Source organism: Aphelocoma coerulescens, chromosome 9 (assembly GCF_041296385.1).
Source record: "Aphelocoma coerulescens isolate FSJ_1873_10779 chromosome 9, UR_Acoe_1.0, whole genome shotgun sequence".
Lineage (NCBI taxonomy): Eukaryota > Metazoa > Chordata > Aves > Passeriformes > Corvidae > Aphelocoma > Aphelocoma coerulescens.
In genome coordinates, this window is record NC_091023.1 from 9725892 (window position 1) to 9753691 (window position 27800).

The 27800-nt window shown below is 48.8% G+C and overlaps 1 protein-coding gene across 6 annotated transcripts; it reads right to left on the bottom strand.

The window, feature by feature from the left end:
- Window positions 1–3835: 3835 nt before the first annotated feature.
- FAM124B (family with sequence similarity 124 member B) lies at window positions 3836–24872 on the bottom strand. 6 transcript variants are annotated; one of them, XR_011152846.1, is made up of 5 exons: window positions 22983–24872; window positions 20773–21480; window positions 19842–19954; window positions 18794–18879; window positions 3836–3919 (listed from the first exon to the last, which is right to left on the bottom strand). XR_011152846.1 is itself a non-coding variant. In XM_069024799.1 (2 exons), exons 1-2 carry the CDS (start codon window positions 23709–23711, stop codon window positions 20857–20859), a joined length of 1353 nt encoding a protein of 450 aa, XP_068880900.1. In that variant the 5' UTR covers window positions 23712–24872; the 3' UTR covers window positions 19966–20856. The 6 variants fall into 6 exon arrangements, 1 of the variants encoding a protein (XP_068880900.1); XR_011152844.1 differs by lacking the exon at window positions 3836–3919 and adding an exon at window positions 7148–7791; XR_011152845.1 differs by lacking the exon at window positions 3836–3919 and adding an exon at window positions 10742–11429.
- Between the last annotated feature and the right edge of the window lie 2928 nt (window positions 24873–27800).

Consider the following 27800-nt stretch of genomic DNA (forward strand, 5'->3'; position numbering starts at 1 on the left):
TGCTAACAGTAGGGATGGATCAGAACCACTAGCAAGCTGGAGAAAGTCCTCTGTATTAATCCCACATTATCACAGTGATCCAGAGTTGCCTGGCTTGATCAGAAATGAGCAAATGCTTTGGGGCCCAGCAGAGCAGGATTCCTCCCTCCAAGCAGCAGGATTGCTGCCTGCACCCAGCTGGGCACAAGTGGGAGGAGGACTGAATTCTCCTGTCATTTAGCATCTTCACATCAAAGTGTGTGAAGAAAAGGCACACAGGAAGGCTGGGCTGGCTCCTCCTCTGCACAGCCGTCGTAGAGTGTCAGGAAAGCTTCAAAGATATGTGCTGGAGGGAAAAACACAAAAACCACATATATTTTATACATATATATGATGTTGCTCTGACTTACAAAAATGCGTAAGGACTCAAACCCTTGAAACAGCCTGACAGACAGGCTCTCGCTTCCCAGCCACCCCTAGCTTCATGCTGAGGGATGCAGAGATTGTCATACCGAGCTGGATAATCCAGTTTCTCTGAAGACCAGCCCAAAATAGATTTCAGGGCATTTGCTTATTTTAATTCATATGCAAGCCCATCTCACAATGGAAATTCTTCCTTTTGGAGATACTTATCTGGTGGCTGGGTGTTTAGTCTTAAAAGCACTGAATCCCAGAGGAGCTGTTCCCAAAGGTCTGGCATGCAGTGGCTCCTGGCAGACCACCCAGCAGAGGCAGGCACCCCAGGTGCCATGAGCAGGCGGGGTGGCCAGCCACAGGAGCTGCTAGAAAGCCATTTGGTGACTTCCCATCCCTTTTCCCAGCCCCACACATTACTGGCACACTGGGTTTGCAAGCAGGCCTGGGCAGCACAGCTACGGAAGGTGCTGGCAGAGGTGAAGCCACCAGCACTGGCAAAACAGTCCCACACCCCGGGCTGCTGGCACAGCAGGGATGGCCATGGATCACCTGGCAGCAGGAGCTCACTCAGGCCCTGGGAATCCTGCCAGCAGCCCCAGGAACTCTGCTCACCCCCTGGGCATCTGGGGCAGCAGCTAAGTGCTCCTTATCAGTGCTGGGAAGATACAGCAGGATGAGAGCAGAATAACAAAAGCCCTGAGACGTGATTTATGGAGAAAAAAAATATAAACTTAGTATTAGTTTCCAATGGCATTTAAGTTTGAGAGGCCAGCCAAAATGTCTTCTTTTTTTACAAAAAAAATCTACTTCACTGAAATACTCTTTCCTACAGGGACTTCTCTGTGTTGTGCTTAGACGGTGTTATAACAATAAACAGGCATCCTTGCCTTAAGGGACTGGAGATACTGCCAAAGCAGGCAACATTTTAAACCTACAATAACCTTTCACTAATTGCAGAAGTCAAGCCAGACAGCCCAAACAGGCACAGAGCTGGGAGAGCACTTCAAGGAAGAGTGACACAGCATGGGCTTTTACCCAGGCACTGCTGCCAACTGGCTTACAGAGAAACTTTACATCACCCTACAGCCCAGAAACTGCCTTTGAAAAACTAACTGGCTCCTCGAATGCCCATACAGTTAATGGTTTGTGAACTGGAGCCAACGTGTGATTTCTCAGCCTCCCCAACAAATGGTGGGGACCAAGAGGAACATGGAGATGCAGCTCCTGACACGGAGACAAATGTTTCTGCACTGAGCCCCAGGGAATGTTTGGGGCGACCTGCTTCAGAGGAAGCAGTTCCTCTAGCCCACAGCACACACGCTGAGAAGTGGTAAAATTATGCCAGGAAGCAAGAAGGCAAATAACTCTTTCTAATCAGTCCTCCCCCTTCCCTGAGAACTGAGGTTCACAGAGAGCTGGGGCATATTGGGGAAGCTGCTGAGCTTTGCTCATTAGTTACCCATTGCTTTTCACTGATGAAGATCAATGGTGGCTCACTGAGCATGAGCCCTCTTATGGGGTTACCGTACTAATGTCTCCAGTATAGCCACTGGAATATTTTCAGTGGGTTGGAAAGCACATTTCTACTCCAGGGATCAGAAATCTCTAAGTAGGGTGATCCAAACAGTGGCATTAATCCAGGTGCTTTTGACAGAGCCCAGGAGCAAGGCCCTGTGGCTGGGAGGAGACCTGGGCTCCCTTCAGGGGCCATGCAGCAGCCCTGGGGTGAGACCACAGCACAAAGTCCAGCCCACACCAAGCCTTCCTTCCCAAAGCCTTTATGGGGCTGTGTACCAAGGCCCTTTCACCTGGCTTACATACTAGAGTGGCTCAGGGAGTTAATTTTAAACCGAGTCAATTTTTAGAGTTATTGTTTATGAGCCAAGAGGATTTAATTTGAAATCCTACATAGTTGGGTTTTTGTTGGTTTTTTTTTGTTTTTTTTTTTTTTTAATTAAATTGAGAGCAGCCTTCCCCCAGCCTGGTCCACAACACTTTCCCTGGAGATGCTCAATTGAAAGGATCTGGAACTCATCACCATACCATCTGCCTCTCTCTGAGAGGTGATCAATCATCCTGAAAGTTTAAACACCCACAGTGCCTAATCTATTACAGTGTTCAAATCCACCTATTTTAAACAGTGAAAGGGAGGACATGCTGTCCCCTCATGGCACAGCAGTTAAGCCCCAGCTTCCATGCCTGCCAAGCTATAAAACCCCAATGTTTCCTAGTTTTTCAGTTAGTACTAAGAGAGGGAACCTTCTTAGGATAGACAGGCAGACAGAGATGGAGAGCTGTATGTGACATCACCCTGTAACAGGGCTGCAGGAGCAGTGCATCCAAACACACAGGCCAGAGGAGGGATGGGCACTCCCCAAACCCACAATCCTTCTGCCCACATGCAGAAACTTTGCCTGGGAGTAAAGAGCAAAACCAATTCCTCATCCTACCATGATCAGCTTTGGAGGTGCACTAAGGGCTCCTTCTCCATAGGACACAGGTAAATTCAGAAGTCAGTGGAAACCAAACAGGTACTGATGGCTCCACTCCCCTCTGCTAGGAGGGGCCAGACCTACAACACAGCTTTATCCATCCCAAAAGAACAGTGGTCAATATACAGAAAAAGTGCATGGAAACTCATTTTCCTTGTGCTATCTGCAAGCTTTGGTCTTGCCCAATGTGGGTGTCTTGGTCCACACGGAATCACTGCCTGAGAATAGGAGTGGCCCCCAGTGCTAGTGAGGTTGGCTTTGCTCTGCCCTGTGTGACTCAGGGCACAGGCTGGGTGTTGCCAATGAAGGTGGCAGAGGCTACAGTTCTGGTCCCCTTGGGTCCCCCTGTCCTGCACAGCCTTTTGTGTCCGAGAGGCATCACTGGCCTGTCGTGGTGGGGCTGTACAGAGACAAAGGGACCCAAAGGAGCTTATCAGGAGAGCAACAGACAGCCTTTTAATCCTGCTGGCACCTCTGTCAACAGCAACACATTGCTTCTATGGTTTGAACTAGGGACACATCATGCAAGCCATCAGTGCAGGCACTGCTGTGTGAAACACCGGGGGAAATGGCACAAAGCATTTACTATCATGTCTGTTCCTAGCAGATGAGTAGGCAGACTATTAACAGAGATCAGCTGAATGTAGAACCTCTTATAACAACCCCAGATGACGCATGCTGTCATCATTGGCTTAGAACAAGTCCTGATCAAAAAGTCACTGTTTGTCCAGATTGGCAACAAATTGTTTGTTTTCTTAAACAAGAACACTAGGTAGTCCACAGGTTCATGATTCATTCTTCACCACGAAGATCTCCACCCCAAGTTTGTCTAACAGACAGTTACTTATTGACCTGCTAAAACCTATTCCTTAGCTTACCTGGAGACACCAGCCAGCTTCATTGTGCCGATCTTCATCTGCAAGGAGAAGCAGCTGGAGCACCTGAGGGTTCTGCTCATCACTTCACAGTTCAAGCTCCTGGATGTGGCTCTCCCATGTTGGAAATGAGCTGTAGCTATGCAGGCTACAATTCTAGAAAACAGATGGAGGTTCAAAAAAGCCCCCCAAAATTGTCTCAGTTGGAGCTTAATAGGAAAGGAAGTAATTTATGGTAATGTTGCGGAGTGCATATGCACTATCTAAAAGAGGGGTGAAAAATAATTCAGGCACACTTACAGACAAGCCTTCCCTGACTCCATTGAGCCTTGTTAAGATAGGGACAAAAGAAGAAAATGGAGTGGCCAGGGGAGGAAGTAGAATAAAGTTGAAATATATAAGGATTTTCTGGATGAGTATGTGATTTAGGGGAAATTTAGGCATTGAAATTTTGTACTAAAACATCCTGGGTTTTCAGTGCAGATGTCCAAGAGACACCTGCACATTGAGCAATTGTCAAAGGGACACCAAGCCGTCTCCAAAGAGGCCACAATAGGCACCACGGGATCCAGGAAAACAGAATAAATCTGACAGATGCCCTATATTTATAGATTAAAAGAGAAATTTCCCTGACAAGCTCTGAGCCCAAGCCAATTGTGCTGTGCTGCTGTATGCTGACTACAGGGCAACTGAGGCATGAAATACAGTGTTCATCCCAGACCTTTTGAGCCTCCATCCAGCTGAGGTTCTCTCTGTCCTGGCCATTAGACGACCAGACTGTAACAGGGATGGATCCAAACCTGGGTGTGACCTCTCCTTCAGGGCCACTTCACCTGCCAGAGCATTGTTGGGTAGAAAAGCATTTTCAAAAACACTCACCTGAGTAATAAGTCATTGTCACTGGGAGCCAAAGGTGGCAAATGTCCCTGTGCCACTGACCAGGCAGCCCTGCTATTCTCAGTTAGTAATGATATGGACAGCCCACAAGACCTGCTGCCTCTCAGGACTTCAACCACAGACCCATGGAACTTGTCTAGGAGACAGTTTTCCTGAAGAAGAGGACTTTCTTAAGCTTACAAAGCCACATGAGGATTAGCCAAGACTGATAATTAAAAACTATGGCAAATGATCCCAAAATTAAAAATACAGTTAAAGTGTGTGCTTTGGGAAAGAGCACAAAGGGCCAAAATTTAATTTTCCTTAAGTCAGCATACAAAACCATTGGCTACTGACTGAAACACAGTGATGCCCACTGAGACTTCTCTGGAAAAGAGAGGGAGAGAAATGTATTCTAGACGTAAGACAAGTAGTGTGAGCTAAGTTGTTTTAATTCTCTCCTTCCCCATCCCCAGGTTTCACTCCAGTGTCACTCACAGTGCTGGGTTTTTACCAATGTCTACATCTGACACATTTTCAAAGCCCAGAAGTGAACAGCATTCAAAACACAGTGCAAGCTGCTTGATAACAGCTTTCCAATTCATTTATACAAACAACCTCGGGGCTTTGAAAACATCTCAAAGCCCCCGTGTCCCACAGAGGCCCTCCATCACAGGCATGAGCTCTGGGTTTGGCCCACAGCACAGGAAAAGCCTGCACTGGTGAAGCAGAGGTGAGTCAGATGTGACTGAACATCTGGTCATCGTCAGTGCGGAGAGCAGCGCTCCGAGGTGGGTGTTGGTGGTGCTGGCCCTGAACTGCTGCCATCTCTTACAAAATGGACAATGTACAAGCTTGTCCTGTGCAAGGCTGTTTGCTGGATTCTGTTGCTGTTTCCATCAGTTCCCTTTCCCAACGCCCATGCTGCAGGAGAAGCAGTGATCACATCCAGCAGACACCTCCCCAGACACCCAGTACGGAGCCGGCTCTGTCAGCAGCAGTGGCACTGCCATGCACCCCATAGGAACAGCTCCACCTCAGGCTGGGAACCCTCTGCTGCTGATCCTGGGCCAGTCCGGGCTGTTTGCAGCACTCTCAGATCAGTTCTATGGGATTAAAAAGAATACCTAGCTCCAATCACAGTGATAGGCTTATGGAGTTCGCAATTATAAAGAAAATATAGGCCAGCAATTGCATGTGAGAGGGACTCCCTCTCACCCCTTGAAACGCAGCCATTTTTGTCAGAGGTGCCTTCTTTGAGGCAGTCGCGCTGGAAAATCGTTGGCCAGAAATGTGTGAATTAATCAGGAACTCTGTGAGTAACAGGAAGGGAGGTCTCACAACCAGATGAGTGCTGCCTCATCACTTGGGCTGCAGGGCTCCATGGAAAATGGGAAAAGCATTATTCATCCTGGCACTCACCAGGGGTGCACGTGCTCCCTGCAAGGCTGGGGGGGATGGTGTCCACCTCTGGGACGTGTCTGGGCAGTGCCCACACTGGGGACACCGTGAATACTGCCATGGGCCAAATGGGGAACAGGAGCTGTACTCATGCTGTGTCACCACACATTCCCAATGCACATAGGAAGCGGAGATTTCTCTTCCTTGGAGAGAGAGAGAGAGATTATTTATTGCAGCTGCATGGGGTGACATCCCCAAAACCCAGCTGTTCTCAATAAGACAGCAGCCCTGCCAGTGGGCAGTGCTTATGTGCCCTGTCATGGTCTCCAGGCCAGCTCAGCCTGTGTCAACATTGCTCCAGAGCAGAGAGCCCCATGTGGCACTGGATTCCTCAGTTGTGGAGAGGCTGTAGATCCCAGCAGAGCCCTCCATCAGACCTCTCTGAGGAACTGCATGGTGCATGTCCCACTACCCCACACAGACCAGAAGAGCCAACCATACTGAAACCCCTCAGAGGAGGGGTAGGTTTCAGTATGGAGACACTGGCTCCCCTGTGTCTCTGAAGAGCCTTGCTGTGCATATCAGGGCCCTTCCCACACTTTGTACTGAGCCTGAAGGGATTCAGAGCAGAAATACTTGAGCACACACTTTCCTGAATCAAGGTCGCAGCTCCAGATTGTTTCTCTGTGTTCAAACAACCAGGTTAATAAATCAAAATACGTTCTCAGAAGAGTCTTGTTCAAAAAGGATTAAAAATATCAGGGTTTTGCCAGAAATAGGAGGCTCAGATACAGGGTTTGACCCCTCTTCTGCTGAACACACAGAAAACATCTGCTTGGTCAAGCAAAACTACGGAGTAAACTGGATCAAGATGATTCTAACCATGTTTGTGGGCTCTGAAATCCTTTCTTCAGTTGGATAATAAGCTAATTCATATGCAAGTGTTATAAAGTTGGGATATGCATCAATTTATAGGGGGGCTTTTATGCCTCTAGGTAACAAAGCAATCTACCAAGTGTTTAAAAGAGCACAAGACAGAGAATAGAAACATTTCCACAGCACAGTGTGAGGCTCTCCATTGTTTGTAAGTTAGATTTAATGCACAAATACAATAAAAAGGAAGTCATGCTGACAAAATACCAAGTTTATCACTGTTCAGCACTAGACACTAAAATTCCAGTATTCACCCATCCCAGAGCAATGTCACCAGCAAGTCACAGCCCCTTGAAATGCAGAGCATGACAAACATAGGAAAAGACCCAGTTTTTGCCAAGAGAAGTCACACTGACAAAAGCACATTGGGGCTTGGCTGATTTAGGCAAAGAAGTCACCTATACCAAATCCCAATTAAACTAGGTATCTCCACCCAAGGTTCTCTACACATTTCCCTTTGGCCCAAGTTGCTGAATATCCCATAAAATCTGATTTAGAGGTATTGACCTCACACTCTCTGAACATGGGCTAAGAGAAACAGTATTTGTTTACCTTCTGCATAACCCAGATTATATCCCAGAGGATTTACACTGATATCTCATTTCACATTTCCATGACTCGCTGTGAGTTGCCTGCCTGCACGGATGGCCCATTCCGGGGCAGATCCCACTGCTCTCCCGGGAGCTCCTCCGCCCCGCCGGCAGCAGCTGCTGGCTGCTGCTGCTGCTGACAGCAGAGGCTTCTGAAAGGTGACGGGCTAAATTCGGTTGTTGTTGCTGAGATTGTGCCACTGAGATCTTATCACCCTGGGAAACACTCTGGGAAGAGATTTAAACAAACACGGACACACAAAGCCGAGCAGAACATTAGAGCTAAAACTGCACCCGTTAGAAAAACACAGCAATGCCTCGTCTCTCCCTAAACACAGAACCTGCAGCGATGTCCTTGGCTTCTAAGTCCTACGGAGGAGGGATGGCCTGACTACCAGCTAGACCAGCAGTGGGCGTGGGTAAGAGAGAAAGTGTGGCTTCAGGCTATCACTGACAGCTCCTAATTTGAGTGATTGTTTACACAACCCACGATCTCCTGAGAGCAGTAGTACCCTGGACTCACCTTTCTTTCGGTACCGTGATGACACAGGCTAAGCCACACTGAAATGGTATGAGGTACTCCCATGTTTTAACTGGAACACTATCATAACTTTTTAGTTCTTGGCTTGCATTACTCAGTCAGGAGCACTTCTTACAGCACTGGGACACCTTCCAGGCATAACATCTACCAAAGGCACTGAGTATGTCCTAGTTTTTCTCAGAAAACAGCCTAGAGCAAAATGACTACAATTCAGCAAGTGCAGAAGAGAACTAGCAGTGAGGAGGTCAAATACTAATTAAAACCAAACTGGGAAAAGAGCAAACCAAAACTGCCTAATCTATGACCCCAGGAGAAAATTATTGCAAGCAACAAACAAAATCAATTTCAGTCATGCTTTGCAGAACCAGCAGTACACAACTCTGTAGGGCAACACGTGAGCAGGGGCAGCCTTGGTATTTCCAACGCCCAGCACTGCCAGACCAGCATCTGTTTTCTGTCACTGACAGGAGCCTGGGAATGAGCACTCCCCACCTGCACACTGAGAAGGGAACCGACAGGTGGATGTGGGGCTTCCTCAGCACCAGAGCACCTGAAGGATGAGGCAAACCTACTGCAGGTGTGTGACTTCTGAAAGGTAGCACCAACCACTGGCTGAGTGACCTAAACCCATGGGAGATGAGCCCAGCAAAAATACCTTAGATCTACCCCCTGGAACCCAGGGCACTGCACAGCACACAAGTGGAACTGTGCTCCTTCACTGGAAGTGAAGCGCAGTGGAAACTGAATGCTGTTAAGAACTTCATTTCCAAGCACAATCAATGCAAAGTAGGACTGTCCTATCCCCAGGATCTTCCAGCACCCTGTAGTAGTAAGCGCCTCCAAAGACGGGGGGGGGGGGGGGGGGGGGGGAGACAGTAGTAGTTCAATTAATATAAACACTCATTAATTATTTCTGTCCCCACTATGCACATCCCTCCAAGATATCCCGTTGTCTGTGAATGCCCAGATTCACCAAGAAGTGCCTTAATTTTAGTCTAGCTGGCCTCTCAACTCCTACTTCAGATGGAAGGAAGATGCACTGAATAGCTCATCACTCCTCCAAGCAAGAAGAATGATGTCTTCACTGTCATCCAAAAGCCCCTTCTCCTCCTACAGGTGCTAAGGCTTCCCTCCCTTCCACCCACCACTGACCAGCCTCCACAGAGCCATTCTCAGCAGCCAGCATCTCCAGTTAAAGGCAGCATCATTATTTCAGCACATCCCTGACAAAGAGGAATTCTAAAAACTGAAACAGGGAGTGATGGTGCAGCATAAGAAAACAGAGAATCCAGCCTGAGTACCTGAGATCACCGCAGTTTGTACGTATGCCATACCTCAGCATTCATCCTCTTCCTACTTGTTCTCATCTTTCTTTCTAAACAATAATGTTTTGGGTTGGTTTTTTTTTTTAAATATCAGATAGGGTTCCAACCTCTGGATGCCTGTTCAGGTGTAAAGCCTTGGCACGCTGTTGAATTTCTATTAAGCCAGCTCATTACCGCTGAACAATATATGTGAATTGGCTATTGTTCAAAGAAGTCACTTATCAAGGCCATGCCCAGCAAAAACAAACTGTTAGTGCAAAGTTTTGAAGTGTACGAAAGAAGGATTAAAGAAGATGGATGTTGTTACATTTAATCTGTATGATTAGGAGATGAGAGATCTGGTTTTTATTAAAGGGAGTCTCCCTGTGATGTTAGGCAAGCTGTACAAAATCCCTGTTTTTTCATTTCCGTCTCAATAAAACGAGAATAATAGTATTTTCCTATCCAGTGGAGAGGTTTAGATCACTTCAGCCCTAATGCTCACATTGCCGACCACCAAACTGTCTGTGAAGCGTGAGGTGAAAGAAAAAACAACTCAGCCAACCACATCTGATTGACTGAATTTTTAAACTCAAATGAATTGACTTTCATCCAACTTCCAAAACCCAAACCAACTACACACGATTAGGCTAAGAATAAGCATGAGAAATGACACTCCACAGGGTAATCTTCTGGAGAGGCTGGAAGCCCTGGGAGAGGGGCTGGGGACGAGAGCGGCTCCTCAGCCGTGACCGGGCGGCTGCGCCTGTGACAATCTCATTAATTTTGTGCGGCGGCTCCGCATCCCAGGGGCGGCTGGAGCCAGGGGCTTGCTCCTCATCCCGCCGGCTCCCAGCTCCTGCCCTCACCCCACGGGCCCGATGGCTTCCACGGCATTAAACTGCAGCTATGCACCCGAGCCTTCCGCAACCCCGCGGAGGTCACCGGTTTTTGTCCTGTCTCTTTGGAGCAGGCTGGTGCATTGCATCCTTCCCAGCAACAGGAGTGGCTGTGCAGTCTCCATGCTGGGAAAAGGCCACGCTCAGAGCCGAGCTCTGTGAGCTGCAGGTGTGCAGGGGCTGGGCACACCTGGGCTGGGAGGGGACGCGGTCGCTCCTCTGACACCTTGGTGGACCAAAGGGCACTTGCATCCAGGGCTTCATTTCCCATATTTCTAGGAAATTGCTGTGCTGCCTCCTACATGTTTTGCAAAAGGATGCTGCACAGAGCCATGCTGCCTCCAGAGCCTGATCCTGCGCTCTGCTCTGACACGGCGCAGCTGGAACTGCCAGCCACTGCTGTGAGAACTGGCTTTCAATCATGAAAAGGGAAAAAAAGAAAAGAAAAATTCACTTCAAGCTTGGAAAAGCTTTGTAGTAAATTTTCAGTGTTTCTCCCACACAATCTTTGCATCAGCAAGGTTATTGTTATTATTATTAACACAATTTAAGATTACAGGCAAATAGCTTTTAGAACATACAATGGGTGACTGCTTCCAAAAAGCATCCAAAATGTTGATGTTAAAAGGGGCTGCTGCATGCCCAAAACGTCTCCTTTCCCATTACTATCAGCAACCCTGTGCAATCCTCCATAAAGTAAAACCACATGCTGGAGCATTAATGATAATGGATGGACAGGCTGAGGCTGCCAACGTGCAGTGCTAGGTGTTAGGTCAAGCAAGACAGAGCACAAAACAGACACAGATAGGAGAAATGCTTTCAAATAATCACCCTCCAAGCAGTAACCGTGTGTTGAATCAAAACCATGATAGATTCCCTTGAAAACAAATCCTACCCAGAAGAACAACTGAGAAATGCAGACAATCCCTAGGTGGCCAGCACTGCCATCTTCACCCACCTCTCAGAGGCCCAGGATCTCCATGGTGGATGTGGAGGGAAGAGATCTCCATTCAACCTTTGCATTCAACTTGTAAAGTATTTTCATTGTCAACACAGCTTCCCTCACAAACAACTCAAACACAGGTTCTGATGACGAGCCTGGTCTGAAGCTTGTCATTGCTCCTGCCATAAAAGCACAGCAGAACACAGAAAACACAGGAGTCCCTCAAATCTCACAGCTATACTGGAATCAAGAAAAGCTCAAATTAGACCTGGAAAAAAATCCCATCCTGCTCTGCTTTTGCTAAATTGTGTGCAATCCAGCTGCAGCAAGTCCCAGGGGCACCTTGCCAGGCAGAGCTGTGGCAGCCCAGAGATGCAGCAGCCCCCACCCTCCCTGGGGATCACAGCCATGCAAGCACCACCTTGCTGGCTCACCATGGATGGTTTGAGTCACTACGGGGATGGAAGTGGTCCCCACGCTTCAAAAGGCTCCAAAACATGCTCTCACGAATCAAACAGCTGAAAATAAAGCCCAGCAGCCAGATAAGTGGGGCAAAGGCTGTGACTCTGCAAGACATTAGAAGAAAGTGGGTTTCCCTTTCTTCCTTTTCTCCCTGTTGTTTTTTGGCTAAAGGCTCAAGGTTGTCTCCGGGACACAGCTTTCTCCATCCTCCGTGAGCTGAAGTGACCCAGCTTGTGTCGGCAGGCTGGCTGGTACTGCAGGGGTCTGCCAGCCTGACCTCAGCCCCTGGCCTGGCAGTTCCCACTCTGAAACCTGAATCCCAGGAGCTCCCAGTGCTGTGAGTGCTGCCTCTCGGGTCACACTGGCTGATGCTGGGTTTGTGTGTGCTGCACTCCCCCAGGCAGATTCAGCAGAGGCAGGCTGTGCCAGCAGCACCTGGGGACAATGACAAGTGGCAGGAGCTGTTCCTCAAGGCCAGCCTGCCCTGCTGCATGGAGAGGGACCAACTCCAGCCCCTGGCATATCCTCCTGCCCCCACCCCTGCTCCTGGCAACCCATCCACCTGAGCCTGCCTGCCAAGTTACTGCACCTCTGACACCCACACACCTCTTGGTCCCACCTCCTGCTCCCATTGATGCCTTGGCAGCAATTCCCTTTTTCCAAACTAAACCTAGGAACCAAACACAACAGAGGGCATGCATGGAGCATGAGGGTGCTTCAGGATGCCCATGTCACAGCACCTGCCTTACTGATGCCAGCAAACTACAAATCAAATAAACCTCTTTGAACAAGAGATGCCTTGAAGCACAGACTGAGGGATCCCCTGTGTGGGGAGGCACAGGGATGGTATAAGGTCAGGGTTGTTCACAGCTGAGTTTCATGGCAAGCAGAGCAAGAGAGAGAAAGCCCTTGGTGCTGATGAAGGCAAGCAAAGCCAGCACACTGACACAGGAAGAATTAAATGCTGGGGAGGCTTCTGGCCTGTCATGGCTTAGAACTTGTAAACACAACAGTGGTTATTACCAGAGCTGAACAATAAGACTGGAAAACAGAGGTCTCCACTGAGGCAATTGCTGAATTACAGCAGCTATGAGAAGTAAAAGATTTGCTCTTCCCTACCAGAAGGCGCTTGGCTTCCCATGGTACCTGTCTGGTCTCAACTGCTTTAACACCTTGTGCCATGTGCTGCAGGATTAGGTGGCTGAGCAGCTCAAGTGGGTGTCAGAGAGCTGCACCTAAGGGTGGCCAAACTTCCGAGTTTGTGAGAAATCTAAGTGTCCTGAAATCTGGTTTCACTCCAACTTGCAAAAAAAGCTAACACTTGTAAAATTTCTCATGACACAGAATGACTTTCCCATCTAAAAAGAATATCTGGTAAACATCAGCATGAGGCATTTCTGCAATCAGCTGTTCTCTCCACAAAGCCCAGTAGCTCTGAATTAAAACAAGATGAGAAAACCACAGTTAAATTCTCAGGGAAACTCTGCTCTCATCCTACCCCTTCCTCTGGGGACCCAGCTCACACAGACTCCCTGGAAACCCTCATAGCCTGTCTTAGGTTGGGTTTGTAGATTTTGGGGAGTTGGACTGCAGAGCCAGGAACCCAGTGCCTTCCTCAGTGTGAAACCACTGAACGTGCAAGTGAAACCAGCTGGTGGCCAAACCACCCCACCAAGGCCAGTGGGGACCCAGTAGGACCCTCAGTGAAGCCCAGGGAGTGTCACTGTACATCTGCTCCACCAAGACACTTCTGGTGGTGGCAGAACCAGCCTGATAAGTCACCTTCCAACAACTTGCTTCTGGAGAGTGCAGCAACAGGTCGAAGAGCGGCTGGACTGGCAGGAGGCCACGTAGGCCACACAACACTCACTATGCCCAGAGGACAAGGAAGCCCCCAGGGAAGTGGAGTATCAGTGCCATGAAATTATTCATTTCATCTAAGCACAAGGTTTCATAACACCCATTTATTCATCCCAGTTATGTGCACCCACCCCAGTGACCATTTACAGCTTCCAGACCAGTGCATCCAAAGGAAGCTGCTCTTGGTGCTGTTCCTAGCACATGTGGTCATCCTGAGAGGATGCTTCTAACACAGCCAACAAATAAGGGAGGGACAGGAACACAACCAAGATCTGCTTGCTTAGTTCTGCTGCCAGACTGGAAATAAAACTTCCAGCCACTGGAATGGCCAAAACATGTTCCCTTTGTACTCACTGCACACTCAGAATTACCTCTTTTGTGTTATCCTGGGAGTTTCCTTTAATATAATCTTCTTTTTCTGTTGTTTTAATTGTGAATCCCTGGAGCATTTAAAGCCAATTCTGGTAAAGCAAACGCAAAACCACAAACCACACTTCCACTCCAAATATCCACTCATAAAGCTTCAGGTTCAAAAAGCAACAAGGGGACAGGATGGCTCAGGTGCCCCCCCAACACCTGTGAGTGAATTGCTCCCACAGTCACTGCTGCCTTGCCAGGAGGAGGGGGCAGCTGAGAAAGGATCAGGGATGAGCATTTATGGCCCGGGCTCCCAAACCGGGCACTCCTATGAATGTGGCAGATCCAGTTGGAGGCTGATGACAGCCCTCCTGTGTCTGCAGCCTCTGACTAGGCAGCACCACACCCACCAGGGACAATCCCAGCTCCCAGCACAGCGACACAACGGCACAAGGGACACAGTGTTAGAAGGGCTGGGAGGCTTTGGATGCCTCATCATCCCTTCATCCCTCCATCTCTCACACCACTCCCAAGGAGGCAAACTTAAGGCAAGAGTATGAGGGGGGACTTTCTCCTCTTTCCCCCCCCCAAGGTGCTGAAACCCAGTGAGGCCAACGGGGGGGAGGGGGGCGAGGGGGTTACGTCAGAGCAAGGGACATCTTTGACCTCCAGTCAGTTGTCAGGGTATTTCAAATCCTATCTTTCAGGTTTGGGAACCGAGGATAAGTCTTCACCAGCTGTGGCAGCTAAGAGCCCCAGCAGCTCCCGCCTGCACCCTGTGAGGCATCTGCTGATGCTGAGATGCTCCTGGAGATGATCCCAATTAAAGAAGTGAGGCTGACACAATTTCAGCTGCACGAGGGAGATGAGAAAATGAACAGTGTCACTGAGTGTCTGCAGGAACAAATTTACAAACCTAATCACCTCCCAGCATAGCCAGGCTGCCAGTGCCTGAAGAAGGGTGATAGGGGAGAAGAAAGCTTTTGGGACTCTTAAAGAATATAAATTCACCCTAATAGGAATTGGATCTGTTCCTGCCTGTAATCAACAGCAGAACTTAGATCCTGAACTGGAATATTAATACAAGTGTTCAATGGGAGATGAAAACCTCTCAAAACCTCCCTCAAATGATGAGAATTAAACATCAGAAGCACAGCACAGCAAACTGCAATGCAGTTGTGCTGTCGGGAGGAGTCTGCTGAAAGGGGAGGTTGAGAAATTCCATGGAAGATATGACTGCCTTCTGGTAGTGCCCAGGACAATACATCCATTCTGACTGCTTCCTGGCATGCTGATTTTTCATTCCAGATACCCTCCCAAACTTGGGTGTGATCCCTGTTTCTCTTTAAAAAACAGGATAACTGAAGTTTTAGTCCAGGTTGATCAGGTGCATCCTCTGTGCCTAAAGAAGACCAATACATGGGAACAGGAAAGAATCTGTTATTGTAACATCTGCTGTATTTTGTTATTCTGCATTACTGCTGTTATGGTTTGGGGGGTGGGGAATATCTCTTGACACTTCAGTGAGGTACTAAGTATTTGGGTTGTTCAGTTTAGGATACTGCATTGCAAATGAGCAGCTTTTCCTGAAAATAAAGTTGATAGGCAACAGCTAACACTGAGAAGGGCACAGTTCCAGGACAGAGCTTGCTGCTGAAGTCCAGGCTGTAGGCACACCTTCCTCTGGCAGAAGAGGGGTCTGAGAGAGTGATCACCTGAGGAACATACTCCAGGTGGCAGGCAGCTCTTGCAAAAGGCATTTTTGTTCTCTCACATTCAGTTTCCCTCCATGGTGTGTTTGGCCACAGGGGTTACAAAGCAGCAGAGACCTCCAGCACACCGAGGCACTGCAGGGTGGGACAGAGCCCACAGCCAGCAGGCACTTGGCCAAATGGAAGCCCATCATACCCCAGGTTCCTCCCCGAGGCTCAAGTGGGGAACTCAGGCCATTCCTGTGCATCCTACCCCATCCTCAGGAAGCTTCTGCTGCCAAGGCCCTCTCCCATATTCCCTGCTGCCCCCAAGCAAGCAGCACTCTGAGACAGGGGTGTGTCTTCCACACCACATCAGGCCCCTGAAGACTGAAGGAAGAATGAGTTTTCACTTCCCCGAGGACAAAAGAAAGGTGCTGGCAAACCTTGCAGGAAAACACTGTCTTGAGAAGGGTACAAAGCAGAGCTCCAGCAGGAACATGCACAGGTTGGGCAGCTCCATACCAGCAAAGCCCCCAGCCCTGACATGTGCACGCTCCACTCCTGCATGTCCCAACCCAGGTGCTCTGTCAGACTGGCATGACTAATATTTGGAGGTTTACTTGGCAAAAGCAGCAAGACCTTACATCTTCACCACACAGGCCCAAACAGCTGCTGCAAAGCCAAGTCTGTGTTCAGGAGGTGCCAGGAGGGTGCCAGCGAGTTCCAGGCTGCAATGGCCGTCCTCCTCTGAGCAGTGCCAGCAGCACCACGGGCAAAAGGGGCTGCTCAGAATTCTCCTGATTTCCAGCCCACACAGAATGATGGGAGGGGAAGAGAAGGATGTGTGCCACACATACAGGGTGCCACAGGGTGACCCCAGGCCCTCTGTGTCCCTCTCACAGCCCAGACCTCTCCTTTGGCTTCACTTTGGCTTCAGCAGAAGTTTCCTGTTCCTCAGAGAAAAGCAAAACCTCAGGGCCTTTGAGCTTCATAATTCACTTTGCAAGCGAGGCACAGAGAGAGACAGACGTGACCTAGAATGCTCGGTATCTCCTCCTGCTCTGCCCTGTCAAAGCAAAGGTCCCACTCCTCACCCCACTCCCTGCCCTGCTCCATCACATCTCTCCTAGAGTGATCATTCAGTGCTCAACTACTGAAGAAAAGGGAGAATTCATAGCACTTTTTAGCAAAACATCTTTGTTGCAAGCTTGTCAGTACCATATCAACTCTTCTTACACACAGCAGATGCACAGTAACAACTGCACATGACATTGCAGAGCATCAGTGACTGAGGCTGCCAAAAAACAATAAAATACATTAAGAACTCTATTTTCCCCTGTCACTTACATGACAGATCTCCTTAATTAACTACTTTGCTGTCAGAGAAAATTAATGAATGAGAGAGAAATGGGCTTTCTTTGTTATTAGTACCTCTATTGCTTTCTAATCTGTCAGCTTAATTTCGTGTTAAGGAAAGTGAGGATTAAAAGCCCCAGTTGCTGGAAGGGTGGGGCCAGGGACTGAAGCTCCGTAAGGAGCTGGACCACGGCTGGGCTTAGAGATCTGATGCTGCAGAAAGGCAAAGCCTGGGGAGAGCAGTGCAGAGGGGCCCGTGGCTGGGGTTGGCAGGCAGCTGCCATCTTTCTGTCGGGGCAGTGGAGCCATAGGGGCATCATCGCCCACCCGGTGGGGACTGCTCTGGCCGTGCAGGGCAGGAGGTGAGGGGCAGACTGACGCTGGGACTGAGCTGAAAGGGGGACGAAGACAGCAGCTGCCGCCTGCCCGCAGTCCCCGTGCACCCTGCGCTGCTGCTCCCGAGGGGGCGACAGGGACACACGGCTGGGGGAGGAGGGTGACAGAGACACACCGCCGGGGGAGGATGGTGAAGGGACACACCGCCAGGGGAGGAGGGTGAAGGGACACACCGCCGGGGGAGGAGGGTGAAGGGACACACCGCCAGGGGAGGAGGGTGAAGGGACACACCGCCGGGGGAGGATGCCGGCGGAGCTGGTGCGATAGGGACGGGCGGGACCAGCCCCGCAGCCCCCGCACCCCGCCCAGCGCAGCCGCGACACGCGGGGACAACAGAATCCCAACAAACCTAACTATAATAACAACAACAATAATAACACAAAAAATAACAATGGCAAACTCGGCAATGACCAAGAGGTGACGGGACAATAGAGGAAGTGACCATCGCTGCTTCAGCCCTGCACAAGTGACCAGTGGGCCCCGATTGCACAGCCTGTGCAGGGGATGGAGCTGCCACACTCGTCTTCAGCAAATGAGACAATTTCTGGTTTGCGTTCCTGTTACAAACACAAGATTTCTGAAACGTGTGTTTTCCTCTACCAAGCAGCTGCAAAGCTTTGTTTGTACTGGGTACAGAGCACGGCACCAACACAGGTGAAGAGAAGCATACTCCCGTCCTGGACCCACCAGTGTAAATCTGGGAACCTCAGCTGTCCTCATAGGACTGCCTTAGGATTTACCAAAGCATTAATGAAAGCTGAATTTGGCCCAGAATTCAGGAAAGAAGAGTGCTTTTCATCATTTTCTTCCCCAAAAGAATCAAGTTTGCCAGCTTCTTTTTAACAAGAGAGGCTGAGCTTGTGATCTCACTGACCACACCAGTGGTTTCCTGGGTGCCTGCCTGCACCACGGCACCGTGCCAGGAGTGGGGAGCAAGGGAGCACCCCCTGCCTTTGTGCTCGTATCCAGGCATCAGGGAGTGCTCCCGCTGCTCCTGGGCAACTCATCTCTCAGAAATACCACTGTGCTTGCTTCAGCGGAGACAAAAGACACAATTTCTGTTGCCAGGGGCTAAACAACAAAAAAAACCCCACCAAACCAACAGCAGTCACCTCTTCAGGCTGTGTTAAAGTGACCCCAGAGCAAGTTCTCCGGCTTCTTCTGACCCCCACTGCTCATGACTCCATCCCTCAGCACACACCCTGCTCCTGCAAGAACAGATTTCCTGCCTCCATCACCCAGACTGTGCCAGTGACCCAGTGACCCTTGTCAAACTCCCTCTTCAGTTTCCCACCAAGGCTGTTTTCCCCAGTGTGCTTTGCTGGGACGAGCACACAGGATGGGAAGCCCTGGCTGAGCTTGCTGCCAGGCTTGCCAGCCCCACACACCTCATGCATCCACTCCCTCTGGCTGCTTACCAGGAAGCTCCTCTCAGGGTGTGTGGGACACAGACCTTCAGCAGATCCCGCCAACCTGTGCTCCTTATTAGACTGTTTTAAAAAGCCTGAAAGAAATGGCACAGTGTGCAAGGAAGAAGGATAAAATAGAGGCTGCAGAGATATAAACGGTCTGGAAAATGTGAATCTTTGCTTTCCACTACTGAAGCCATCCATGGAGAAATGTGCCCTCTGACCCAATACACCTTGCACACCTGCCTGTGTCATAGAGAATTTGTACTAGATATATCCTGTGCTTAAAACACATAGATTTTACACACTACCTGTTAAAAGCAATATTTTCAGAGCCATTCTCCTTTGACTTGAAGCCCTTTTCCACGACCTGCTGCAGGCAGGTGAAACTTGTCCCTTTTTTTTTCCAAATGATGAAGCATTTTCCCCAGGCTAGATACTGACCTTCTATCCCTTTCTTTTAGGTAAAATAAGATTTATAATAAATACTCTCACTCAAGTACCTTTGGCATGAGAGAGTAGAGAGAAGGCCATGAAATCTCTCTTTAAAGCTGTTTCTCCCACTTCTGGCTTTATTCCCAAGTTCATGATTATCCTGTCCCTGTAACCTCACGTTTGAAGAGCACTGCCCTGCTCTGATCACTCTCCTCTCCCCATGTGCCTCCAGCCCACCCTTGCACATACCACAGCAGGCCCAGGGATCCAGCCCCTGCAAGCTCCTCTTTGCTGCTTCCCCACTGACCAGACATTTTCTCCAGCTCTGAAAAGACCTGGCTGAGTTTCTAGTGTGCTAGGAAAGATTAAATAATCACCCTTGTAGATATAAAATAGCACAGTATGAGTCATTAAAAAGTCCACAATTTTTGCAGAGCTTGTGAAAACCTGGGGGATGTTTGTAGGTGTCCAGTGGATGAAGTGTCCTGTTGTGAATGTTTTGGTCCCCAAATTGAAGGGTTCATGAGCATCACTTGGCAGGGTAGCACCAGCTGGGAGGGCCCAGAGCAGGGACTGCCCTATACCCCCAGCAGAATTCAGGTATCTTTAAGGGAGAAAATACCTCTTTGTTGTACTCTTTGGATGGTAAGTATCATCAGATGTGGCTCTTCTTTGAATAATTTCACTCCTCCTTCATATTCTTCCCATCTCTTTCCCTCTGAGATTTATTTAATCCTACTTGAGAAAGAAAACTGATCAAGATGGGAGTTATTTCAGCATCTGTTGATGCTGAATCATGACTACATTTCTCCCGTCCTTTTTACTCTCGAGCATTTAGCAATTCCCTCCAAGACTCTTAACTTCTCTTGTCTTTTGTTAATTAAAACCCAGCTAGCATTGCCTGCTAATTGCACACTGGTTTAACAAAGCCTGGCCCATTGCTGTGTTTATTTTAAGTGTCATATGAATAGGCAATAGCAGATTTTACTGGCACTTCTCAAGTGTGTGGTTTTTTGCATGTACTGTGCCGAGTTGGGAAAGAGGCCTCACAAGAAATATTTTTCTTGAGAAATATTTAAAAGAACATTCTTATGTTTCAAATATTGCATAAAATTGACAGCACTGATAGATTTTAAATACCAGCAACAGGGGAAACAAGAAGGAACACAAAGGAAAACCAGCATAAGCCCTGTGACCATGCCACAACCTCGTTCCAGTATGTCCTGGCAAGGGATGGTGAGTCCCCATGGCTGGGGGCATGCAGCTGCCTGGGCAGCTCAGGCAAGCTGCACCTTCAAAAACCGTCTGAAGATGTCACTGTCTATTTTTTAGCATCTTAGAACAGCTGTAGGAGTCATATGGCTTATTCCCGTTCATTGCACAACATACCCCTCACGTACTGTGCATTAGAAAAACCAAACCAAAACAACGACTTTCTGTAAACAGTGTTATTTTTCCTGCTTTCCTGCAGCCTCCTTAGCACCTCTCCATGGAAAGTTAGTGTCTGCCTCGGTGACCCCATTACTGAGGTGTCACAGCTACAGAGGGACAACCTGAGCAGCAGCAGTCACAGGACATCCAAAAGTGCTCTGCTGTCCTTTGGGAAGGATGAGTCCATCTGGCACGTTTGGTTTCAGTCATATAAAGAATTCCTCCTCGTCGTCCTCTGCTCGGTGTGCGGGGACGGCCCGCGGTGTCTGCGAGTGGCAGCCCGGAGCTCCGTGCGCCGCTGTTTTGCTCCTTCTCAGCAGCCGGGTCCCGTCCTGGGCGGGCAGGGCAGCGCTGGCCCCCGCCCCGGCCCCGGGCGATGGCGGCTGCAGGAGGCTGCTCCGCAGGGCCCTGGGGAAGTGGCTCAGCGAGCAGCGGCCGCTGCCGGGGTTCCCCACGACGAGCCCGGTGTCCACGTCGGTCTCCGTTCCGCGATGCCGGCGGCTCTCCGGGAGAGGAGCCTGCAGCCTCCTGCCCGCCTGCCTGCGCAGCGATGGCGCTTCCCACCACGGCCTGGCTGCTGCGACACCGGGAGGAGAGCAGGAGTGCCTCTGGAGGTCACTGCTGGCTTGCTCAGAGGCAAGGGCTCCACCTGGGTCAGATTTTGTTTTACTCTTCAGAGCTCTGACCTCCCGGCTCCTCCGCCCAGCATTATCCTGCTTTACAGGGAGAGGGGCTGGGATACAGTCCTGCGGGATTTTTCCACTGCCTGTACTATTACACTGCTGGGAAAGCCCGATGCTTGTTTCAAGGGTCTTGGAGCTGTTTGGAACCTGTTGAAAATTAGAGAGAACCCAGTTAACACACAGTTCTAGCTTGACCAGTGATGATGCTCTCGCCCAGCCTCACTGTGCTGAGGTCACCTGCAGCCTGAGTCAGTACACCTGGGGAAGGCCTTGCCGAAGTAGGTTGTGAATACAAAAGATCCACATGCATTCCAGGGGAACCTGGATAAACACCTGGAAAGGAGAGCCACTGCCAGTTACCACAATGGGCTTCAGGGGGGAATGTCAGCTCCACGTGGAGTCTACAAGCAGAGCCTTGGATTCAGTTTGACACGTGGCAGAAAGTGGGGGCAGGGGGGTAAATTGCAGGTAGTTAGAATAAAGATTTACAGCTGAAGAGCTGCAAAATAAAGCACTAGGCTGTCAGCCTGCTGAGTGGAGCTTGGACACAAGATATATCCTCAAATTCAAGCGGATTATGCTTTCCTTTGCGAGAAGCACAGTGCAGCATGGTCACATCCCCAAAAAAGCTTCCAAATTTCCTGCCAGTGAATTCATGTACTTCTGACAGCTCAAAGACCTTGTATCTACAGCAGGAAGAACCACACAGTAATTTAGGAAGGGACTTTTGGAGGTCACCTGAGCCAGTCCCCTGCTCCAGGTAGGACCAACTTCAAAGCTATGTGAAGATACCCAGGGCCTTGACCAGTCCGAGAGAGTACAAACCAGTTTATAAAATTGATACTGAGTGAGGCAGCAAGGGCTGCCCTGAGATTAGTGTTCAGAGAAGCATAAAAATAGGCTGAACCGAGTAATTAACTTTATCTGTAACAATTTCTGTAAGGAAAAAGCACAGGATGGGCAAATAATCTAAAATCTAAATTACAAGAAAAAAAAAAACAGAGATGGGAGGGGTTGTTACAATGGAAAGAAAGCACACTGAACTAAACTGCCATTCTGCTCACATGTATACTTCTCACTACATGTCATTTCAGCACTGACTTTGTCTTTTTTAAAATTTGTATTCATATAACCTCTGAACTGCACACTTGAACAGAAAAGGCAGAGATTTCCTAGGACACATCTCTGTCACTCTTGCCCAACTGTAACTCACTTGTGAGCTCACAGCCTCTATTGCAGGCGGTGCTGTATCAACATTACACTTACAAAACTTCTGGTTTTGGATGCCAAAAATCAGCTTTGAAAAACATTTAAACAGCAGTGACTTATCAGAAAAAGATTAGGCTGCTACAATCATTTGTTTGAGGCAGATCAGGGAAGATGTTAAGCTAGTGTACCCTAGAAAGCATTAATAATCTCCATTTCAGGCAAGCAGTAATGATGTTAATTTAACAGTACAAAAACACTCCAAGGATCAGTGCTTATATTTATCAACAGCATCACAGCACTGGCAGACTCCGACTACTGCATTCACAAATTCAAAAGAAAACATGAACAAACAAAATGGTAATTTCCATTTTGAACCAGTCCTGCTTTCCTTGGAAAAAAGTAGGTAAATCCCCTCCTCTGAGAGCACCACAGACACATACCTTGAGCAGAATTGTATTTCCTTCATAGTCCTGTGTTTGCCACCTGGTGCTGCTGATGGGAACACACGGGTTGGGCAGGAGGGGCACCAGCTGCCCGATTTCTTGCACCTTGAACTGCAAGGCTGACGAATCCCTGGGCTCGGCAGCCACCCCGATGGGCAGCTGCTTCAGGCACAGCTGCACGGCCACGTGTGGGGTGGCATGCAGCACGAAGACACAGAAAGTGGTTTTCTGCAGAGTGGCTTCTTTCTGGAGGATCATCTCGTAGAGCCTCACTGCATCCTCATAGTTATCAAAGCTGCAGTAGAGGGTGACGCGCAGGATTTCGGGGCCGCAGTGCACCCGCCTGATGCCCCACACGGGCAGCTGCTCATCCAGGCCATAGAAGTCCTGGTGGGCTGGGGCATAGCGAGGGCTTTGCCCATTAGCAAACTGGGCACGCTGGTACCGCCAAGGTGGGCGCTGGAATTGCTCATGGACCTGGACAATCCGTTCTTCTCCCAAGTCCTCGTGCAGAAAAAGGAGGACAGATATTCCAGGAAAGCTGCAGCTCCTCTTGCAGTATCTCTCGTAGTATTTCAGTGGAGGAATCCGCTCAGACACCAGGAAAAGGCGAATGTCCAGGCAGAGCCACTCCAAAAGCCGATCCAGAGTTTGCTGCAGAAGAAATGTGTGTCCCAAATGGGTGAGGAGATGCACAGTCATCAGAGACTCTGCTCCACCATCCATTGCAAAGACTCCTGGCAAAAACTTAAAACAGACAAATTGGTGCCTTCCTTCTACTCTTGCGGCCTCAGGAACACAAGGTGTACTCTGAGACTTGAACAGAATGAGTTCAGACTCCTGCAGGCTGTGCAGTAGCCTGATGAAACACGTGGGTAAGCACAGTGAACGTGCAGAGCTGGCAGGTGGAGAATGACAAGGCTTTAAGCGAGCAGTCCCAGGTCACATCCCAGCAGAGCTCGGCTCAAGGCTCATTCCCAGCTCTGGAGCTCTGGTCACTGAGTACGTGCAATCCAAGTGTCCAGACTCAGCTCTGTGTCCTCCTGCTCCCGTCCTTCATAGCACAGGACAGCAGAGATGCACAGCATTGGAACACAAGCAGCGATTTTCCAGGATGAGGTGATGCTCACTTGTCTCTCGGCAGTGGAAGCCGTGGCCGCTCTGGACCTAGCCGAGTCCCACCAGTGCAATCACTGCCTTTTGCAAAGCCCATGTAGCACTCATGGCTGAAACCCTCAGCAAGTTTTCTTCTAGTCAGCAGGCTGGCTTCGGCTCATTGTAAAAAGCCTGTGATCTCTGGGAGTCCCACCCTTCTGGGGCACACAGATAAGCTATTCTTTGAAAACAAGGAAGGAAAACAGAATAACAAAAGAAAAAACCCAGCCATGTGAACACAACGGATAACAATAAGGGCAGATATAAATCAGGAAAGAGGAGCTTTGGGAAAAAAACCTCGACTCCTAGTTACACCCTTCACAACACAGGTAGCTTGCTGCCTAATTGGAAACCAGGTCCTGGGTACTGTAGCCCATAAAAGCTGGCTTTCCATTTTCAGTGCCCTCTTTGCTTCTTTTTCCTCCTTTATTTTTTTTTTTCCTGAGATACCCATGTCATCAGCAGCCTTAAGCAAAGTCCAAGGGTTTTTTTTTCCTTGCTCCTTGGCTTTACATATTAGTACTTAGCTTATCTTACTTCATAAGCTACAATAGGAATGCTGAAAATACACCTCTTTCCAGGTCTCTTCTAGTGTCTGGACAATAAATCACACTGACCCTTCATCTCCCTATTTGCAGCCCAGGAGCAACACAATACAGGTCAAGCCAAACCCACTTCCTATACAGAAGTGGCCCCACTGCAGCCAGTATGTAAATCAAAACTGGAGCCTCTGGTGGTCTGTCCAGCTCCATCTAATTGAGAGCAGCACACCTCTCTCTGCTGACATGCCAACTTCCCTCTCAAACAGCCAATCACACAAACCAGTGGTTCACTGTGCAGAAATCCCAGCATTAGTAAGTGTGTTATTCATAACTCTGAACTATTTTTTTTAATATGACCCAAACTTTATAAGTAAAATCTCCAAGGTCTAAAAGTACAAGCAGCAGTGCCTTGGTTTTGTTTAGGGACATCCCTCTCACTGGTAGAAACTCACATTCATTCTTTAAAAGCTATGCTGGCACCTATATACAATAAAAATTAAAAAGACTGTCTAGAAAATGAGGAAAAAAAATATTTTGCACCCACCTGCAACACTTTGAGCAAGTAACAACTGCTGTTGGGAGAGAGACAAAAACAAAACCCAGCCTTCAGACAATTGCAGGAAGAAAGCGAAGAGTGCAAGTGCTTAAAACATTAAAATGCTCTAGATGAGCTCTGAACAACACAATTTCACTAAAATATGGAAAAGGAAATGATTCATCAACTCCTTGCTACAGGGCAGGGGCAGACAGTCATCTGCCTTCCTGCTTGTGAAGAACAGGGGAATTTTGTCTGTACAGGAAAACACTGAAACTGAGCAAGTTCATCAGGGCTCAGTTTGTAGCTGGAAACAGCTCCCATAACAGGTTCCCCTATTCCCACCCCAGGTGAGCACCCCTTGGGCTGCTACTGCACCACAGCCCCAGTGCCTGCTCCCACTCCCCCTTCTCCCTGGGAGCAGGACCCCCACTCCTGCACCTGCAAACTGCTCCCTCTCAGGGCAGTGAAGAGGGAGTGGGGGGACAAGCACTGATTTCCTTGTGCAGTGCCATCACTGCTGGCTTGGGCAGCTCTCGGCCCCACTCCTGCTCCAGTCTGCTGGGTAAAATCCCATGGGCAGCTGCAGCTGTGTGGTGAAGGTGACAGAGGACTGAGTATGCAAATTCCTGCAGAGCAGCCGTAGAGAGTAAGGGCTGGTTAGGGAATGATGCAGAAACCTTGGCCCTCTCCAGCTCCTGCTGTGGCCAGTGGGAGCCAAATTGTTTCCCAGATGGGCAGGTGCTTGCTCTAGAGACTGCTGAAGGTGACCAGCATCTATCCCGGTTTTATAACAGCCAAAAACCTGAGCCTTACTCACAAAAAGGGTTAAATCCTTAACCCTCCACCATGTATTTCTTCTGTGCTTGCTGGGGTGGGACAGGGAAACAATCTCAGCTCTGAAACTCTACCTGATGAAACTGCCTGGAGAACAATTTTAGGTCTGGTTCTCAGATCTCCAGCAGCTCCAGGTCAGGAGCATGAGATGAGCTGAAGCTCAGCCTTTGCCTGACCCTCTCCCTCAGAGGAGGGCAGCCCCACCACCCAGCCTGAGCACCTCTGCTCCTCTTCCACTTGCTTTGACAACTAAATATCCTTGGGGAAGGGCTCAAACCAGGCTCCTCAGCCTCAGACAAGGGTACCCTCATGCCCTCACTTGGTCCCCAGTTTATTGCCCCCCCCCCCCCCAGCCTTGGAATAAAGCCTGGGTGCCATGGACCTCACTGCTGCAGCCTGGTGAGTTCAGACCCTTCATCCACGGCTCATCTCAGGTGGAAAAGGGATGGCTGCCAGGAGAACAAAGTGCTGGCTTTTGCTGGATCTCCTAAGAAAAGCAAAGTGCTGATTTCACTCCGATCCCTGAATGGAATGAGTCCTTGCTTTCCTCTCTGCTTCCCCTTCCCCCAGTTTTCCAGTCTGGCTGCCAAACGGAAAAGCACATTTTTCATAGTGACCTACTGAACACACCAGGAAAGATTTCTTCAGATTAGAAAAATAGCTGTTCAATCTTATGTGAAAAGTCACTTTGCTGAGGGGAGGAGGGGCAGGTAATTCTGATATGGGACTCAAAAAAATTGGGGCCCCATTCTGACATGGCAGTGACTGGTAACACAGCAGAACTTACAGGAAGCTAGCTGATAGGGCACTCCAGCTGTGTGTAAGAGCAAGTCAAAGATGAATATTTGTATCTGGCACTAATACATACACTGGTAAGCCCTGCACAAATTAAAGTCCAAATGTGAACAACTAATAAACACTTTATGATGTGAAGCCTCAGAGAATACTGTCTGCTGTATGTCTAAAATCCTACAGTGGAAAGGCACAGCAAAATAATTAAAGATTCCTTTTCATAATGAATTCCTGAGTTGTGCCTAGTCCTCTCCCCTGCTCAGAGCCCTTTGCTTCAGCTGACACCACCAAAACTGATGATGCATCACAGGATTTAAAAGTTCATAGCAACATCTGTAAGGAAGGTACTTTACAAGGATTATTAGAACGTAATTAACTTGAGAGAGGCTGAGTATGTATTACCTAAGCACCTTGGGAGAAGGCCTCATTAAATACATGACTCAGTCTTCCTAATTTCTTTTAAAAACTTTTTTTGTTTTACACCAATCTCAAGCTCCGCCTATAACAAGGACAAAACTACTAAATTAACCTGCTAGGTGACAGCTATATACAGCATATACAGTACTGAGATAAAAATCAAGATTAAGGCCTTACTCGAATACAAAAGTCTTTTTGGAGTTTGGCTTCAAAACCCATGACTCCAATTCATCACTGCTTTTGAAGAAGCCAAAGACCCAATGACCAAAAGAGCAAAAACCCATCTAACCTACTGCATTTAAGTGGACTTCTCTCCCAAACGATTCTTGTTTCTTCTTTTTAGCCAGCTATCAAAAAGTAAGCATCCAGCAAGGGTCTGTCAGCAGGCAGAAAATACAGAGCACCACCACACACTGTGAGTCAGGATCCGAGCACATACACACACAAGGAGAAGGAAACAAGAACACAGCCGTAAAGACCAGAGGGAGCTGTCTCAGGCTGCAGCCTGTCCTACCTGGCAGAGCTGCTGCAGCGCTG